This window comes from Vombatus ursinus, unplaced genomic scaffold, assembly GCF_900497805.2.
Source record: "Vombatus ursinus unplaced genomic scaffold, bare-nosed wombat genome assembly UNPS02010284.1, whole genome shotgun sequence".
NCBI classification, from domain to species: domain Eukaryota; kingdom Metazoa; phylum Chordata; class Mammalia; order Diprotodontia; family Vombatidae; genus Vombatus; species Vombatus ursinus.
Genome location: NW_020950062.1, coordinates 18,766,730 through 18,786,391, shown reverse-complemented (window position 1 = coordinate 18,786,391; position 19,662 = coordinate 18,766,730). Strand labels below are relative to the sequence as shown.

Sequence of the window (19,662 nt, the reverse complement as noted above, 5' to 3'; positions counted from 1 at the left end):
GGGGTCAACCTACACTGGACTGCACTCCACTACCTCCCCAGTGAGCCAGACCTTTCCTGACAAACTTTCAAGTTTTCTTAGGCTCCAAAATTGTTTGACCCCATCTTTTTGTTGGTTTTGCTACTCCAGAACCTGTTCTGAGGTAAATTTGGGAAAGGGAGAGCAATTCTCTGCCCCCACTCTGCCATCTTGGCTCTGCTTCAACCTTACTTAAGTTTTTGAAAGCATAATGGTTATATTACTTGTGAATATGTCCCTAAAACTAACTTAACTTGTTTTCTTGAGTTGCCCTATTTTCCAGAGGTATTGAACCCAGGGCACATGGGAAGCTTAGAACAAGGCAATGATGAAGTCCCCTGAGCTGACAAAACAGTGATCTTTTGAAACTCTCAATTCTAACTGAACTCTCAGCGCCCTTGAAGTAGAGTCATCTATAAGACAAGCTCTAGCCAGTTTGCACCAGATTGATAAATTGTGCAGGTGGGAGTTTTCGGATAAGCAAGGACATCCTGCCTCAATGATCTAGCAATTCCCCGAGGGGGCTGTCTCTCCTCCTACTCCTGCCCCTTCTCTCACCTAACCTCACATTGGGAGGGGACTGCCCCTTTCTATTCCTATGAAACTTTCCATTTTTATCCCATAAACCCATAAACATCTAAGGCTTTACCTGCCCCTGTTGGGCTCCTTTGTACTTTGTATAAAGTGTACCTGACATGCATGTCTTCTGCTTCCTCTTCTAATAAAATAGGTTGTTACTTGAGTCCTGACTATAGGTTGATACTTTGTTTCTCATAAAATAATACCATGTGCTAAGAATGTAAAATGTAATCTATTAAAATTTAATTACTTTTCAAATACAGAATCAGTTTCTTTCTCAACATAATCTAAACTCTTTTTTATTGTAATGACTATAATTTTACATAATAAAACATTTAATACAGAGCAATTCTTTTCAGTCTATTTAAAATGATATCCATGAAATTTATAACAGGGAGGAAAGTATTAAAATGTTCACAAAAAGCTACAAAAGAGTAAGGTTAATAATTTGCTCTTCTCTCTTACAGTACATTCTTCAATTATTTGGCAAATTCATTTTCAATCACTTCAAATGAGGTTTCTAAAATATTCCCTTCAGCAAAAAATTAGACTGTTAATACTATCACTAGAAAATTTTCTTTTTTTCCCTCAACATCTTTATTTCCCCACTACACACATTATTTATTCCAAGTCTATTAGGTTCCCAAACTACTCTTTCCCTCTCATCTCAACAATGGTAATAATGGGGGAAAGAAATTAAAACAAAGTTTATCAATAATAATACTAATACCAACATCAATAATAGTCACAAAAAATTATGGAAAAGTCATCCTTATAGAGCCTAGACATCAATCAATGCAGGTTTTTCCAAAGAATTGGTAGAAGCAGTGTAACGTGTTACTACAGATTACCAAAAGTTGGCTGGCTGTTGTCCTTCATTCTTGGAAGAGGACCAAAATGACATCATTCAGTTGGAGGCAAGGTACAGTGTGCCTAACTGTGGCTGATCAGACTAATACAAGCTTAGAACGCTCTACTACAGGTCAGACACAAATAGTTCATACGAACATTTGGAGTGGAAATGTCTCTAAATCTGCACATTTCTTTTGAGTTACTGCAATTCTGTTTCACTCACAGAGCACAGCGCTTTCTTTCAATTGGGCATGCCATGCTGGGCAGTCCTTTACCAGCATCTCCCATGTCATGCAATCAATTCCAAAGATCTTCATAGAGACCTTAGGAATATACTTGCATCACTTCGGACCGCATGTAAGCACCTTCCTTGTGTGGTTACCTCTGTAAAATAGTCTTTTATATATGTCTGGCATTAGAACAACATGACCACCCCATGAGAGTTGTGCTCCCTGCAACACAGTTTGAGTGCTTGGTATTTTAGCTCAAGAAAAAACCTTAGTGTCTGAGACCTTATCTTGCTAGGTGATCTTCAGAATCTTCCTAAGACAATTCAAATGGAAGTACTGGCATAGTACCAGTACTGTCCAAGTTTCATAGGCACACAACAATGAAATCAACACAATGGCTCTGCAGACCTTCAGTTTGGTGGGCAATCTAATACCTCTTCTTTCCCACACTTTCTTTGGGAGCCTCCTAAACAATGAATTTTGACGAGCTTTGACAATGAATGCGCCAAATTGTGTACATCTCTAGGAATTATACTGCCATGGTAAGTGAACTTATCACGTATAGATATGTGATGCTGGCTGGTGGAGGACCTGTGTTCTGGTGTTAATTGTTAGGCCAAAATTAGCACAAGTAGCACAGAATTGATCCACACTTCGTTGTATCTCAGCTTCAGAGGCTGCATTGAGTACACAATAATCTGCAAACAAAAAATCATGTACTAATTCTCCCTCTACTTTAGTCTTAGCTTGTAGCCTTTTCAAGTTAAATAATTTACCATCAATGTAGTAAACTGACCTTGATGTTGTGTTTTCTTTGTTGAAGGCATCTGACATCACTGCTGAAAACACCATGCTAAAAAGCATGGGAGTAAGCGCACAATCTTGCTTCACTCCACTGATGACTGGGAAAGTATGACAGCATTGTCCATTATCCAGAACCCAGGCAAGCAAGCCATCATGAAACTGACATACAATACTGATGAACTTCTCCGGGCAACCAAATTTTAACAAAAGTAATACATACTGAATAACTAAGAAGCTGTGATGATCAATTGGCAAGAATCATACAGAAGTTTGTCATCCTTTAGATACATATAACCCCACTATATTCTTTATAACTCAACAAATAAACTATACTAGAACCATAGCATCATCACAGACAAAAACTGCTGTATACAACTGACCAGGAAAAAACTAACACATAAAAATTCAAGAATAGCACTTATAAAAAATGTTGGCATACTGAAAACTCATAATCTCCAATCTATAAAAAATAGAAGACAACAAATAGAGACCTCACAGAAGAAACCAAAATCATGAGTGGTCAGGATGAAATATATATCACCCCTGGCATCCTGTCTGCTATTTGAGTTGTGTCAGACACTTTCAGTGATTCTACAGAAGATGAATTTACAACTTAACATTTTTATTCAGACACAAAGAACAATCATTTAATCCACCTGCACAATAGTCCACCAAATACGAAACATTAAAGAATAAAGGCAAGATGTCCCTGGACTATTTCTAGCTGAATTTCAACAAATATAAGATGACAATAACAGTAAGATTTCACGCCTGATGATATGATCAAGTGGCCAGAGTAACAGACTAGATTTTTGCTATTCCTCCTAAACTTAAAAAGTGACAAATCCCTATACCACAAATACAAACCTCAAAATATCCTTGAAAATTCAGCAGAGAGACCGTACTGGAACTAGAACATCATCGTCAGGGATAAAGCAATCACCCACAATGACTCAAATATTACAATGCTTAATGCAAATTTCAGAACAATGTTTTCAATAGATGTTTCTATATAAAAAATGTATAGCCTCCAACTTATGTGGAATGAAAAGATTTTAAAAGCAGACATAGCAGAGTAAGTCAAAAGCTTTTTGCAAGGAGAGATTATTTTTATTTCATTTTTTGTATCAGTATCCCCAACTCCCAGCAAACACAGTGGCTGGTACAGATTTGAAGCTTAGTAAGGACGTGTTGGTTGGTTGACTGACTGATTGGGGGAATAGGAAAAAATACTTATTATCAACCCAATTATCCTGTCTGTTTCAACTAGAGCTGTCCTGAAAATCACTGCTGAGAGTCTCTAGATCCCAATTCTTTCAATGAATTACAACATTGCATCTACCTACTCCAGTTTGCCAAACACTAAATATCCAAGATAAGGCAGAACAGCAACTTGTCCCAGGACCATTTCTATCTGAGCCAGAAGGGGCATAAAGATAAGAAGAATAAAATAAAACAACAGTCATTTACATATGGTTTTGAGGTTTGCAGCATGCTCTACATACACATTTTCAGTTCCTCCTCACTTTAACACTGTAAAGCAAGCACTACAGGTATTATTATTTCCATCTTACAAATGAGGAAATTGAGGCTTATAGGAGCTAAGTGATTTGCTCACGGTCACACAACTCCTAAGTGTCAGAGATGGGATTCAAGCCCAGGTCTCTCTTGACTTCAAACTGAGCATTCCATATTCTGTTTGGACTCTTCACTGAACTATTCTATAACAACTTTATCAATTACATTAAAATGAAAATACAATTTTATTATTAATCTTCTAAAGACTAAAGTTTTTATACAGTATTTCCCTTAAACTAATCTCTTGCTACCTTGTCCTATCACTTATTGTGCCAGTTCTCATTTCTTTACTTTTCCATAGCTATTCACACTGTTGGGCGCCCCTTTTCTTGAATACTCTTTCCTCTTTGGATTTTCTTGTTATCGCTGTCTCCTTCTACAGGTATAGTTTATTCCTTCCCAGTCTCCTTCACTGGATGATCATTCATGTCCTGTCCACTCAGTGCCTCAGGACACTGACCTAGGAACTCTTCCTTTCTTTCTACATTTTTTCCTCTCTCAATGAGAGAAAAGGTCAACCCTTCTACACATACTCTTGATCTTATTCCCTCCTATATTCAAGAAATTGCCCCCAATATCATTCCAGCTCTTCATTTCCCTCCAGTTGTTCTGCTTGGTTTGGATTCCAAGATCATGTTCCCAAGCTGAGTAACCTTCCCTCCCACACCCTTTCAATTCCTCTTGTGTATGGTCTTTCTCCTTTAGGAGAGGGCAGGGACTACCTTTCTTTTTTCTTGTTTGTATCTCCAGGGCTTAGCACCAGTGCCTGGTACACAATGGGGAAATTAATAAATGTTTATTGACTATTGACTACAGACTCCTTAATTTTCAACCTCTCCCTATCGACTGGTTCTTTCCCTACTGCCTGAAAAATCCTTAAAAAAAAAAAAAACAACAAAAAACTTCACAAGACCCTGCCATCTCAAATATCATCCTGCCTCTCTTTTCCCTTTCTTAGACAAACTTTTAAACAAAGCTGTTTATGCTGGTTACATCAACTTTCTCTTTTCATTCACTTTTCTTTTTCTGTTTTTGTTTTTTTTTGGTTAGGCAATGGGGTTAAGTGACTTGCCCAGAGTCACACAGCTAGTGAATGTTATGTGTCTGAGGCCAGATTTGAACTCAGGTCCTCCTGACTTCAGGGCTGGTACTCTATCCACTGCACCACCTAGCTGCCCCTCTTTTCACTCACTTTTCAACCCTCTATAATTTGGCTTCTGATCCTCAGCATTCAATTGAAAACTGTTCTCTAGCTACCAATGATCTTTTAACTGACAAATTATAAAACATAATTGATTTAGAAGTGAAGAAAACCTAAGGTTATCTAGTCCAACCTCCCTTAATTTAATGGTGTGGAAACAAGCCCAGGGGGCTTAAATGATGTGCCTTGAGGCCAGGCAAAAAGCTGGAATTGTAAAATCCAAATCCAATGACTTTTTTTCCCTTCAATCCTAATCTTTCAAGATTTCTCAGCAGCATCTGACAACACTATATATTGAACATGATCTCTTCCTAGGTATCTGAGTTTTTGTAACAGTGCTTTTTGGTTCTTTTCCTTTTCTAATCCCTCCCTTCTTGATCTTCGATGGCGGATCTTCATTCAGGTCATGCCCACTAACTGTGGATGTCTACCAAGACTATCTCTTTTCTCTTGTGAAAAATGATTTTTCTTGGTAATCTGTGTCTTGGAGACTCAGAGCTCCACCCTGCCAGCCTCCTGCTTCAAAGTTCTTCAGAAGGACATCACTGATAATGAGATTGCATTGAAGCTTCTTATCCTGGTCAAATCAGACCAAAACCTAAATTGATTTTATCCTACTCAGGCTTGGGTGAAGACAGATGCTACTGCCCAGATAGAAGGAGGCTGGGAGTGGTCTGGAATGGCTGATATGAGCCCCTGTTGAGAGGGTATATAACATTGTACCCCAAAATCCTAGACCGAGCCAGTTCTGAACTGGCCCCCTTGGGGGGGGTCCAGTTTTGGACTGAACTCCCATCCAATGGATGTCAAGCCAGCTTGAGAGAAATTAAACCGTGGACACATGCACTCTAATTTTGTTTGTCTCTTTCTTAGAATAAGTAAATTGGGGTTTATACTCTCTACACTCTCGGACTGGTTACCTCAATCTCAATATGTTCAAAACAGATCTCACTATCTTTTCCCTATAAACTCCCTATTCCTCCTAACTTCCCTATGTTTTTCAATGGAAATACTTTCCTTCCAGTTTCCAGGTTTGCAATCTTGGAATTATGGCTGGTCATTTACTCATCATCCCCATCCATCATATTCAATTAACTCTCTTGTCAATTCTACTTCTACAACATCATACAGGTCTCAGTTTCATCTATAAAATGAAGGCTTTGAATTACCTCTTCAATCAGTGAAATCTAGCTATCACTTGAAGAACCCTTACCAGTTCTGGTTGCTCCTTTTTTCCTGTTCAATAACACAGATCATCAGAGGAAGAGCTGACATGTTTTGCTCCTCTTAGAGCTATTTTTAGATGTGCTTATAACACTGTCACTCAGCATCCTCAACTTCCTTGAGGTACATTCTATCCATTTGTATTGTCCAACACAGGCCCTTCTGTCATCAAAGAAGGCAGTCAGGTGCAGTGGCAAGAGCAGTGGTGCTAGAGTTAGAAGGTCTGAGTCAAATCCCACCTCAGATACTTACTATCTGGGCAACCTTGGGCAAGCTACTTAACCTCCCTAAGCTTCAGTTTCCTCCTCTGTAAAATGAGGGCAGGGACGAATTGGCCTCAAAATTGTGATCGTTTCTTAACAGCTAAATCTAGTGGCTTTGGTCTTTTCTCAGCCCACATTCTTGACCTTTCTGAAGGTTTCAACAATGCTCCCAAAGAAATCAGACTGCAAACAAATAAGGAAATCTTTCAATTTTACATCTACGACATTTCTTGAATCTGCTCTCTTCTTGCCAACCACTCACATCAGCCATCAACAGAGTTCACACTCTCATGACCTCTTGCTTGGCTTCATGAAACCGACTCTTAATTGGACTCCAGGCTATCAGTCTTACCCTCTTCAACCCATTCTTCACCCAATATTTTGACACATAGGAGACACTTAAATGATTATTCACTGAATGTCTGATTCAAAAAGTATAGTTCTGGCCATGTCATTTACCCCCTCAAGAAGCTTCAATGGTTCCCTTTTGCCTAAAAAACAAAATACAAGCGCTTTAGCTTGCTGTCTGAACATCTTTACCACTTGCCTCTAACCTACTTTTCCAGACTTACTGTATATCAGTGCCAGAACTTCACACAATCTACTGTTTAGCCTAACTGTTATAACAGATGTTTGTTTGGCTTTCCACCATGTATAGTTAGAACACTTTCCTCCACACCTTCACCACTCAGAATTCCTATCTTCCTTCAAGTTTTAAACCACGTATCATCTCTAGAATACTTTTCTAATCCTATTAGTTAATACTTTCTCCATTTGTACCAAATTATTATGTATTTATATTTCTGTTTGCATGTTGTACTTCTCCAACCATAATTTAAATTACTTGAAGACGGGCTGTTTTTAGTTTTATCTTTGTATCCCCATAACCTTGCACATGGTAAATACTTAATATTTGTTGAACTAGAGACAGTTACAATTGTTAGTAAAATTGTCCTTATATCAAGCTGAACTCTTAATCTCTAAAGCTTCTACCCATTCATTGCTCTTAGTTTTTCTGGCTGGGAGCATGCTAACAAGTTTAATTACTCTACCACATGAAAGCCGTTCACATACTTTAAGAAGCTATCATTCAAACTGTATCTCTTCAAGTTTAATATCTCTATTACCATCAGCTGATCATTGAGTGGAATATTCTCCAGTCTTCTCATCATTCTAAACATCCAGACACACTCTAGTCTATCTATATGTCTTAGGGTGCACTATACTAACCCTACATCGTTGCTATTATAATATATACCTTATGATTTTTAGATTAACATTTTAAAGATTTACTATAAGAAAATAATTTACATCAAAGAAAATATAGTTTGCCACACCCCCTACCAGTCTGATGTGGTTATTTCTTTTTTCCTAGGAATACATCATAATTTTTTTATTTAAGCTTAAAAAAGCCTAGCAAAATCTTTAAAATGATGTACAATGGCAAGTCTTTCCCTCTAAAATATAAGCCTTCAGCAACACGCCACACCAGGCACTAAAATGTCACAAAACTTGCAAGTTAATAATTTTTAAGATATTCCTACGGTCTGCCCTCTTGAACACTATATATAACAGTTTTTCAAGAGGTAACTGGATACTTTCATCATACACTGTGCAAGGACAGCAACCGTGGGATTTTGCTTAGCTACTGTCTTTTTATTTACATAAATTTGAGTGTTATTATTTTACAATGTCTAGAGGCTTCACCAAAAGGTCAACTCAAATCCTTAAGCCTAAATTAAGCTCCATAAATCTTTGGGAATATTGTGATTAGTACTAAGGGAAAGGCAAAGTTTTTAAAAGACTAGATCCCTGCCCAATCTAGTAAGGTTCTCTTTTTCTCTGTGTCACACATAGAGACACACACACACACACACACACACACACAGATTGTACACCAATTAATACACTAATATATAAGAGGCAAACCCTTCCCTCTCTACTGAACTTTCCTAGCAAGGACAGCAGTCTTCAAATATACCATTTCTACCTCCACAACATCTCTCCCATGCAACCCCTTCTCTACTCACATAGCTACCACTTTAGTTCAGGCCCTCATCACCTCTTACCCAGACTAATGCAGTGGCCTGCAGATTCATCTCTCTCCCCATTTCAGTCCATCCTCCACAAAGCACCCAAAGTCATTTCCATTAACTACAGGTCAAACCATGTTACACCCATTCTCAAACTCTAGTAGTTCCCTATTATAAACTCCTTTGCTTGACTTTTAAAATCCTTCACAACTGATGCAAAGTAAAGTGAGCAGAACCAGAAGAACAGTGTATACAGTAACAGCAATATTGTAATGATCAACTATGAAAGACTTAGCTACTCTCATCAATACAATGAGCCAAGACAATTCCAAAGGACTCAAGATGAAAAATGTTATCTACCTCAGAGAGAGAATTGATGAACTTTTGAGTGCAGACTGAAACATACTTTTTTCACTTTATTTTCTTACTTTTTTCAGGGGAGAGAGGATGTGCAACATGGCAGATGTGGAAATGTTTTGCATAATTTCACATGTATAAGTGATATATTGCTTGCCTTTCCACAGGGGGAGGAGGGACTGGAGGGTGGGAGATAATTTGTAACTCAAAATTTTCAAAATGAATGTGAAAATAAAGTTTAATTATTTTAAAAATAAAATCCCTCACAATTTGGTCCCAACTTATCTCTCCAGCTTGAGTACATATTATTCCCTTTCTCATATTCTGCAGTCCAGCCAAGCTGGCTTTCTTTGTTCTTCATAAATGGCATTTCATCTTCCATCACCAAGACTTTGTAATGACCACCCCTAATGCCTAAAACACATTTACTCCTCACATACTCCCTCATAAAATTTCTTACTTTCTTCAAAATGCAATTTAAACACTACCTTCTACAAGAAAGCTGTCCTGATAGTTGTCAACTGCTAATACCCTCCCTCCCCAAATGCCTTGTATAAAATCACATTACATTTATTCTTTATTTCCCATCAGTTTCACTGCTAGGATTGATTGACTCTAGCATCATTATGTCTCTCCAGGAAAAGCTCATCACCACTAAGATTGCATCAGCTTTGGTAATTCAGTTGCCTCAGCCTCTCTGATTGGAGTGCTGGAAGGCAGAACAACAACAACAAACCCAAACAAACAAACAAACAAAACAACTCTTCCTAATGCCCCAATTTAAAGAGGGCTTAGAAGCCCAGCTAATTCTTCATTTCCTACCAGGTATACTCCTTGGATTTCACTAGCACCTTCTCTGTCCCCACTCCCCTTTTCAGCTTCCTTTTATGTGATATCTTTCTTCACTAGATTGTAGATTACTTAAAGGCACAGACTATTTTTCTTTTTCTTGTTTGTATCCCTGAAGCTTAGCACAGTGCCTGGAATACAGTAGGCACTTAATGTCTACTGAATTGTATTCTGTACACACACACACACACACACACACACACACACACACACACACACACGCACTGTTTCCTCTGATAGACAATATTACTTTGGTCTCAATATCCTGAAGCACCTAGCACAGTGCATAGTGCATGGTGAGAATTAAATATTTGTTGATTGATTGACTAAAATGCAAATCAAGTGTTTAAAAGAGGTTTAAAGAAAAAATATTGGAGCAAGACAAGGATCAATGAATAGAAAGTAAAGTAATACACTTTATATATCTCTTTTGATCACAACAACCCTGGAAAGTAAGTGCTATTATTATCCCCATTTTAAAGATAAGAAAAATGATGCATATACAGGCTGAGTGACGTGCCCAAGGTCATACAATTACTGTCTGAGGATTTGGACTCAGGTCTTTGTGACTCTAAGTCTGACACTCTATCTCCACTACACCAGAGGTGTCACACACATCATGCTCCACAATACTCCCAAGTGCTACCTGAACCGGATTTAAATGTTAATTGGAAAACATTTAGCAAAATAAATAAAAATAAAACAAAACATAGATAATAATGCATTTTAAAACTAAGGCAATATGTGGTATCCTTATGTATGGTTTAGTGGGCCCCATTTCTATTTGTTCAACACCTCTCCACTATACTACCTAGCTACGATAAAGCAAATATGGGCTTTATATACAAAAACTTCCTAACAATCAGAACTTCCCTAAAGTGGAATGGGATGCATCAAAATGTGGTAGAATCCTGTTTGCCTGCAGTCTTCAGCTGATGTCCATGTAGTCTTCAACTAAAGGATAGATGATTATTTGTCAGGGATGTTGCACAGTGGTAAGTAGGTGGCCCAGTCCTGTTACTTCTAATCACTGAATACAAATCTGGCTTCAGACACTTATAAGCTGGGCAAGTCACTTACTGTTTGCCTCAGTTTCCTCATTTGTACAATGGGGATCAGAAGTAACAGTACTAGATCTATGTATAACATCTGTCATAAGCTTTTATTAATTTGGAAAATAAATAGTTCATAAACAAAAGGATTTTAAATTTTCTTGGTCAAGTGAGAAGAACCACTTATCTTAGAATCCTAGAATTAGAAGGTCCCTCAGAGGTAATCTAATGCATGCCCTAATATGAAACATGAATCTCCTCAATAACATAACAATAAGTGATAATTCAGTCTGTTTTAAGATTAGGAGCAAGTAATGTGAAGTAGATGAAAAAACATTAGATCTGGAGTCAGAAAACCTGGACTAAAAGTCTGCCTCTACTTCACACCTGGATAACATGGAAAAAGTCATTTTATTAGATTATGGTTGCCTCATATATAAAACAGGATTGTATCAGGTGCTCTCTAAGGTCCCTTTTGGTTATAAAACTCCATGATGCTACACTATATCCACCTTCTGAAGCAACTTGTTTCAACTTAAATTTAATTAAAAAAAAAATTAAGATCCTAACCCAATCAACAGTACTTCTGGAAAAGGCATATCAAATATATCAACTGATCATACCTCTATGACTTCCTACCTAGACCAAAATCCCTCCATTAGCCACCATTCCTCTATTGGTGAGGTCGTGCCTTATAAGAAGGCTCACTCTTTGCTCCTTGAGGGTAAGGACTATCTTTCTTTTGATATTTGAAACCCTAGAACTTAACACAGTGCCTAGCATAGCAAGCATTTAATAGGTTTTACAAGAATTGTATAGATGTGAAAACAAGCTGGGAGAGGTGGAATAATTATGCTTATGGTCCATCAGCCACTATGTACTCTCTCTCTGAAAACACTTAACTCTATTTTGAATTTTCTCCCACAGGTCATTCCGTTGTTTAAAAACACCAAAATACGGCAGTTGAATATATAGAAGTGCTTCTGGTCTCCAGAACAGTTTTCTCTCTCAGTGACACTACAGGTTTGGGGAAAGGAACAAGTATTTATTAAACACCTACTATGTGCCAGGCACTGTGTCAAGTACTTCACAAATATTATCTCATTGAATCTTCACAATAACCTTGTGAGATAGATGCCATTAGGATTCCCATTTCCCAGTTGAGGAAACTGGGGCAGTTTATAAGTGAGTTGGCCACTGTCACACAGCTAATAAGTGTCTGAGGCTGGATTTAAACTTAGATCTTCATGACTCTAGGCCATGTACTCTATGGATGTCTTATATTTGTGGCCTATATAATATCTTAAGGTTAATGAATTCAACATGCTTACTGTCCAATGTGATATATAATTCTTGGAGCTCTTCTGTAGTTAAGAATTGGAAAGATTCAGTAAAAACATCTGTGTCCATTCTAAAAATGTATGTGATATGTTAATATGTTACACCCTTAATTCTATCGAAGGCAATTAATTCTCTTCCCTCAACCATTCTCCTTCAGATCAAAAAACTCATCTTTTTCATTGTATATATCTTCATATTGATACTTTATTTAGTAAGCTCCTAACTTACTCTCCCAAAGTCACTTACTGTCTGAATTTTAAAAGACAAACTCTATTGTAAAATTTACAGTTTGCTAATTATAAGAATGCATTATTTAGTCAATACCAAAAGGTCATTATTATCCAGTGTGTGTATTACAAATCTTTATTTTTCCTTTTGTCCTCATATGCAATTTCATCATGCTTATATGCCCACTGAGGGCAAGTGGGCACTCAGTAATTCTCTTTAACAACAGACTTCTTTCTTTCCATTATTCAAAAATCCTCTAAAGCTACCTCTATTTCACACAGTCCTCCCCAATTACCTAGAAAAAGTTGGGGATGGAGGAGGATGTCTTTAAAAAATTCTTAACCTTTATGTATCACAGACCCCCTCTGGCAGTCTGATGAAACCTAGGGAATCCCTTCTTAAAATGTTTTTAAATGCATAAAACAAAACAGAAAAAATTACAAAGGAAACTAATGATACTGAAATACAATTATCAAAATACACTTTTAAAAAACAAGTTTATGGACCATACATTAAGAATCCTTGCTTTAAAAATGACTTGAGGGGGGTGGAGCCACGATGGCGGAGGGAAAGCAGTGACTTGCTAGAGCTCTCCCCCAAACCCCTCCAAATACCTATAAAAAATGGCTCTAAACAAATTCTAAATCAGCAGAACCCACAAAAAACCAAAGTAAAACAAATTTCCAGCCCAAGACAACCTGGACGGCTGATCGGAAAGGTATATCGCACCAGGTGGGGAGAGGAGCGCAGTTCAGAGTGGGCGCGCAGGCCTGAGCGACCCTGGAGCAGGCCTCAGAGGACTGAATCGAGGGCAGCTGTGGCGATTTCCAGACTTCTCAACCCACAAATGCCAAAGACAACTTGGAAGGTCAGTGGGAAAAGTCTGTGACTGTGGTGAGAGAAAAAGCTAGGTCTCAGCCACAAGTCCCGCACATGCCCTTGGGGCAGCAGCTGCCTCCTGACCTTCCAGCCCACAAACTGAGGGGGAATTGAGTGGCTGATTGGAGGGGGACTGCAAGGATCTCTTTGCCAGGGCTAAGGCAGGAATCTCTTGCTTTTCCCATGCTTGGATCTGGGGCACAGTTCTGAGGGGCGGTCCTGGAGCAAGGAAAAGCACTGGCGTGGTGGAGCTTGTTGTGGTGGTGGAGAGCAAACACCTCGCCCTTATCATAGCACCTTGGAAGAACTGAAAATTTTCAGGTCCCTAGAAGTATCTCTGAAAACAGCTGTACAAACCCCCGAAGCTTGGGACAGTACATTCTCCACATTGGAAACAGACTCTTACCTTAACAAAGTTGAGTTTAAAACTCAAATAACTGGCGGGATCATGAGTAAGCAGTGCAAAGAGAGTCAGACTATATTATCTTACTTTGGTGACAAAGAAGATCAAAACATACAACCAGAAGAAGACAACAAAGTCGAAGCTCCTACATCCAAAGTCTCTAAGAAAAATATGAATCAGTCTCAGGCCTTAGAAGAGGTCAAAAGGGATTTTGAGAAGCAAGTAAGAGAAGTAGAGGAAAAACTGAGAAGAGAAATGAGAGTGATGCAAGAAAATCATGAAAAACAAGTTACCAGCTTGCTAAAGGAGACCCAAAAAAATACTGAAGAAAATAACACCTTAAAAAATAGCCTAACCCAAATGGCAAAAGAGGTCCAAAAAGCCAACGAGAAGAATGCCCTAAAGAGCAAAACTGGACAAATGGAAAAGGAAGTCAAAAGATTACTGAAGAAATACTTCCTTAAAAATTAGAATAGAGCAATTGGAAGTTAGTGACTTTATGAGAAATCAAGACACTGTAAAACAAATCCAAAAGAATGAAAAATTAGAAAACAATGTGAAATATCTCACTGGAAAAACAACTGACCTGGAAAAGAGATCCAGGAGAGAGAATTCAAAAATTATTGGACTAGAGCCTAGACATCATCTTTCAAGAAATAATCAAGGAAAACTGCCCTGATATTTTAGAACCAGAGGGCAAAATAGAAATTGAAAGAATCCACTGATCTCCTCCTGAAAGAGATCCCCAAAGGAAAACTCCTAGGAATATTGTAGCCAAATTCCAGACTTCCCAGGTCAAGGAGAAATTATTACAAGCAGCCAGAAAGAAACAATTCAAGTATTGTGGAAACACAATCGGATAACACAAGATTTAGCAGCTTCTACATTAAGGGACCGTAGGGCATTGAATATAATATTCCGGAGGGCAAAGGAGATAGGATTACAACCAAGAATCACCTACCCAGCAAAACTGAGTATAATTCTTCAGGGGAAAAAATGGTCATTCAGTGACAAAGAGGACTTTTAAGCATTCTTGATAAAAAGATCAGAGCTGAACAGAAAATTTGAGTTTCCAATACAAGACTCAAGTGGAACATGAAGATGTAAACAGGAAAGAGAAATCATAAGAAACTTATTAAGGTTGAACTGTTTACATTCCTGCATGGAAAGACGATATTTGTAACTCATGAGACCTTTGTCAGTATTGGTGTGGTTGGAGGGAAAAAATTATATGTATGTATGTATATATATATATATATAGATAGACAGATAGATAGATAGATAGAGGCACAGGGTGAGATGAAGATGAAAGGGTCATATCTGGAGAATAAAATTAAGGGGTGAGAAAGGATTATACTAGGAGAAGGAGAAAGGGAAAAGTAGAACAGGGTAAATTATTAACAGGGTAAAAAACAGAAAAGAAAAGGCTCTTACAGTGGAGGGGAAACGGGGGAAGGTGAGAGGGCATGAGTGAATCTTATTCTCATAGGATTTGACTTAAGGAGGGAATAACATACACACTCAATTGGGTATGGAAATCTGTCTTACCCTACAGGAAAATAGGAGGGGAAGGGGACAAGAGAGTAGAGGGATGATAGAGAGGAGGGAAGATTGGGAAAGGGGGTAATCAGAAGCAAATATTTCTGAGGAGGGACAGGGTCAAAAGAAAGAATAGAATGGGGGGGCGGGATAGGATTAAGGGAAATAGAATTAGTTTTTCACAGCATGTCTACTATGGAAGTGTTTTGAATATCTGCACATGTATAGCTCGCCTTTTCAATGAGGGTGGGTGGGGAGGGAGGAAGGGAGAAAATTTGGAACCCAAAGTTTTAAAAACACATGTTAAAAAAAAAATAATGCCTTTGTATCCTCAGCAGCTAACATAGTACTTTATAGACAGTAGGTGCTTAATAAATGTTTATTGAATTGAAAAAAAGAAAAGAAAAGAAAAGAAAAAAAAGAAAAAAGTGAATAGATGAAGTCTATTCATACTATTCAAGTTTCCAATACAATAAAGCAGAGTCCTTTATAAAACTCAAAAAAAAAATGACTTGAAAAATTTGGCAAAATATAATTGCTATTCAACCAATAAAATATATTTTTTTTCCTAACTACCATTATGTAGTGATTTCTTTCTGCTTCTGTAGTGACAATGTGACAGGGAAGTAGATGACACTAAGAATCCCACTTTTATCTGCAAACATTAACTTTAGATGCTACTTTATTTTTTTTATTTTGGTGAGACAATTGGGGTTAAGTGACTTGTCCATGGTCACACTGCTAGTGAGTGTTATGTGTAGGTGTCTGAGGCTGGATTTGAACTCAGGTCCTCCAGACTTCAGGCTGAGTGCTCTATCCACTGCGCCACCTAGCTTCCCCTAGATGCTACTTTAAATATGAACAAAGAGCTGACTACTGGGGGAACTGAGTCAAATACATACTGGAATCGTTGCTAAAAAGGAAATTAAAGTGTAGGTTAATGTAAAGGTAACTCACAATTTCCCCATGAGAGACATTTGTGGATTTGGTTTCATGTACCAAAACATAATTTCACAAAACAGAAACATTATTTCACAGGACATTTAGTCATTCTGCCTTGCAGGACTCACAATGAGTGCGAGCAAACAAACAGCCATAAGCTAATTTACATTACAGTTTATGGGTCAACATCTGTTGCAGAGGATGAAGTACTAGAAAAATTATACAAAAAAACCAGGCAAGATGCTCCAAACCCAGTCAACATTTCCCTAGATACTCAGCAGCTACAATGTACGAGTGTATAGGAGGGTGTGGGACTTGCCAAAAGAGATAAAAGTATTCAGAAATATAGCTCATGAATAAGAAGTCAATGTGACTAAATGTAGAATATTCAGAAATTTCACACTTGAATACAATGAATAACTAAAGAAGAGAGCTAGACTAAGGCTAGGTGGTAAAATCAAACATTATAACCAAAATGAAACTGGCTGGACCTTAAACAGAAAACATCTCAGGACTGACACAGGAGCTATTTAAGAAGTGGATCTGTGTGTGCAAATCAGATCACAGCCTCATTAGAACTGTCATGATCAACACTAAATGTGAAGAAAGGATAAAATGTGGAGACACTTCACATAACTATAAGCTCCACATCAAACTACTAAAACAGTTCACTGATAAAGAAAAAAAAAATCAAAGTAGAGGCATTGACTCGTGAGAAATTTAACTGACATAAAATAATTACCAATAGAAAGGTCAAAAAGCATTTCAACAAGAGAAAATCAAGGCAGCTAAGGGCAACAAGGGTATATAGAATAAAAGATCATTTGCAAAAAATCATTTGCAAGTTTGAAAAGAGAAGTTTCAGTTGAATGATGAGGTTTGAAACCATACTGCCGAGGACTCAGAAAAGATGAGGAAGTTGAGGCAATGAGTGCATACAGCTTTTTCTAGGATTCTGGCCAAGAAATGGAGGAGAAACAACAGATTTTTAGCTTATGGGAATGGAGGGAAAGGTAGCATGGCTGGGGATAAGGCTTATGGGGATGGCAGTTAAGGGAAATAGGGTTTAAGGATGGGGAAGATAATGAGGGATCAGTTTAAATCATCAGGGAAGGAACCACTAGAAAGAAAAAAGATTGAAGATTAGAGAGAAGGAAATAATTGAGAGGGGGAACCTTCTGGAAAAAGAATTAAAAGGGTCCACGTAGAAAGGTTAGCCTTAGCAAAGAGAAGGGCCACTGCTTCATCAGAGACTGTGGTAAATGATGAGATGGTGGGAGACGATGTCAACGGGCTGTGAGATAAGGAAAAGAGGTAGCTTTAAATGACGAACCAAGGAATTTATAGTTCACCATAGAGGCAATGGGGAATCACTCAAGCTGCTTAAACAGGATAGTAAAATGGTCACTCAATTGCTGAGCAGGTGGAGGGTTTTTGTGAAAGCCAGCATAGGAGAAGAGTGCAATAATTTAATATAGCAGCCCAAAAAGCTAAAGCAATCTTAGGCTGCACAAAGGGAAGGACAGGAGGCAGCTAAGTGGCTCAGTGGATACAGCACTGTGCCTGAAGTCAGGAAGACCTAAGTTCAAATACAGCCTCAAACACTTAGTACTAGCTATGTGACCCTGGGCAAGTCACTTAACCTCTGTTTGCCTTAATCAACTGGAGAAGGAAATGGCAAACCACTCAAGTATCTGTGCCATGAAAATCACACGGATAGTATAGTCCATGGGATCACGAAGAGTTGGACATGAATAAATAACTCAACAACAACAAGAGAAGAATAGTTTCCAGGATGAGGAAGGAAATATACCACCTGTAACCAAACCATACCTGAAATACCATATTCAGTTCTGGGTAACACATTTTAATATAGATATCAAATGCTGGACAGCATCCAAAAAAAGACAAGCAGAATGTTTGTAAAAGGCCTAAAGAGCAATCCCAAAAAAAGGAGCGGTTAGGAAGAAGGGTAAAGAAAAGGGAGAAGTGAAGGGTGGGTAGAATAACAGATGTAGAGTTGAAAGTATTACACTGATATCCAAGGAATATTAGGAGGATGGCCTGCAGCCTGTTGAATAGGTCTTCTGCAGAGAGTTTATAAAAGGACATGGACATGAATCACAAAGGATATAAATGCACAGATGGATTGAAAACCGTACCAGTAGAGGGAGCACCCACACCAATGAGATCAAAGATTCATCACAGTACAGCATTTGCCCCAAATTATTATTTACAATGTACAAAATCACCCCCACTTATTATCATTACTTGAATAGCACTGAGCTGCCTTTGAATAGTTTACTTAGCTTATTTAATTATGGATTTGAAGTTTGGTTGGTTCTACATGTTACAGATGTTAGTTCTGACAAATGAAATTTCTAGTTAGCTATAACAAGATGATGAAATTATATTACTAAATTTGTCCTTTTCTTCTCTATTTACTGTCAATAGTCAACTATTTTCTTTCTGTCTTAGAGGTTACCTAACCACAAACTTCCTATATATCTAGAAGGCATTCTGCTCCTTAGGTCATCTATCATCATTCAGTGTAATTAAAGAAGTCATTACAGCAATTGACATTACTAGAGTATTAGCATATTTTTAATCACTGTAATTTTGTGACTAATGGAAAAAAATTAAAATAAAGTTTCACAAGTCATCACTATGTGAATATGACACTGCATTTTAAGTTAACTCTATTCTTATGAAGCAAGCATCTAATGAACTAATATTGTGACCTTTTAACCTAAAAAATCTACTGAATGTTAATTCAACACAAATTATACTATAATCTAGGGTTATGCAACTTCCAGAACTGATAATGGTTTATTAGTAATTTGAACTATGTGAAAATATGATTTTAGCAACAACTACAAATCATAGTCAGCAGTCAATCTACTTAACAAGGAAAGAAAACTTAACACATTCACAGTACAGAGACACGAGCATCATATAGGAATTTTAAGTCACATTCATATATTCAAGGTTAGTGACCCAATCAGAAATTTTTAAAGGAAAGAACATTATACCATGAGCAAAAAGTATATAATAGCCCAGAGATAACTTAAGACTGTTTTAAACTCAGAAGAGCTGTTTAAATTGCTTACCAGTTCTTCAGATGTCAGATGCATCAAACGTTCAGCTATTGCAGCACACTGGGCTGAATCTCTTATGAATTCTCCTTGCTCATCACCTAATACTAACTCTGGCCATGTTAGTCCTTCATCCTTCTTAATCAAAGACACCTCCAAACTAAAAGATTAATGGAGAAAAAGTTTTATTACTAT

At 37.7% G+C, this 19,662-nt stretch overlaps 1 protein-coding gene across 2 annotated transcripts in view; it reads right to left on the bottom strand.

Moving 5' to 3' along the window:
- NUDCD1 (NudC domain containing 1) overlaps positions 1-19,662 on the bottom strand; it is a 105,546-nt gene that overhangs the window by 33,940 nt on the left and 51,944 nt on the right. For both annotated transcript variants that reach the window (XM_027854042.1, XM_027854043.1), the window contains exon 7: positions 19,483-19,627. In XM_027854042.1, coding sequence (XP_027709843.1) covers positions 19,483-19,627 — 145 coding nt within the window. The remainder of the gene's footprint in view (positions 1-19,482; positions 19,628-19,662) is intronic.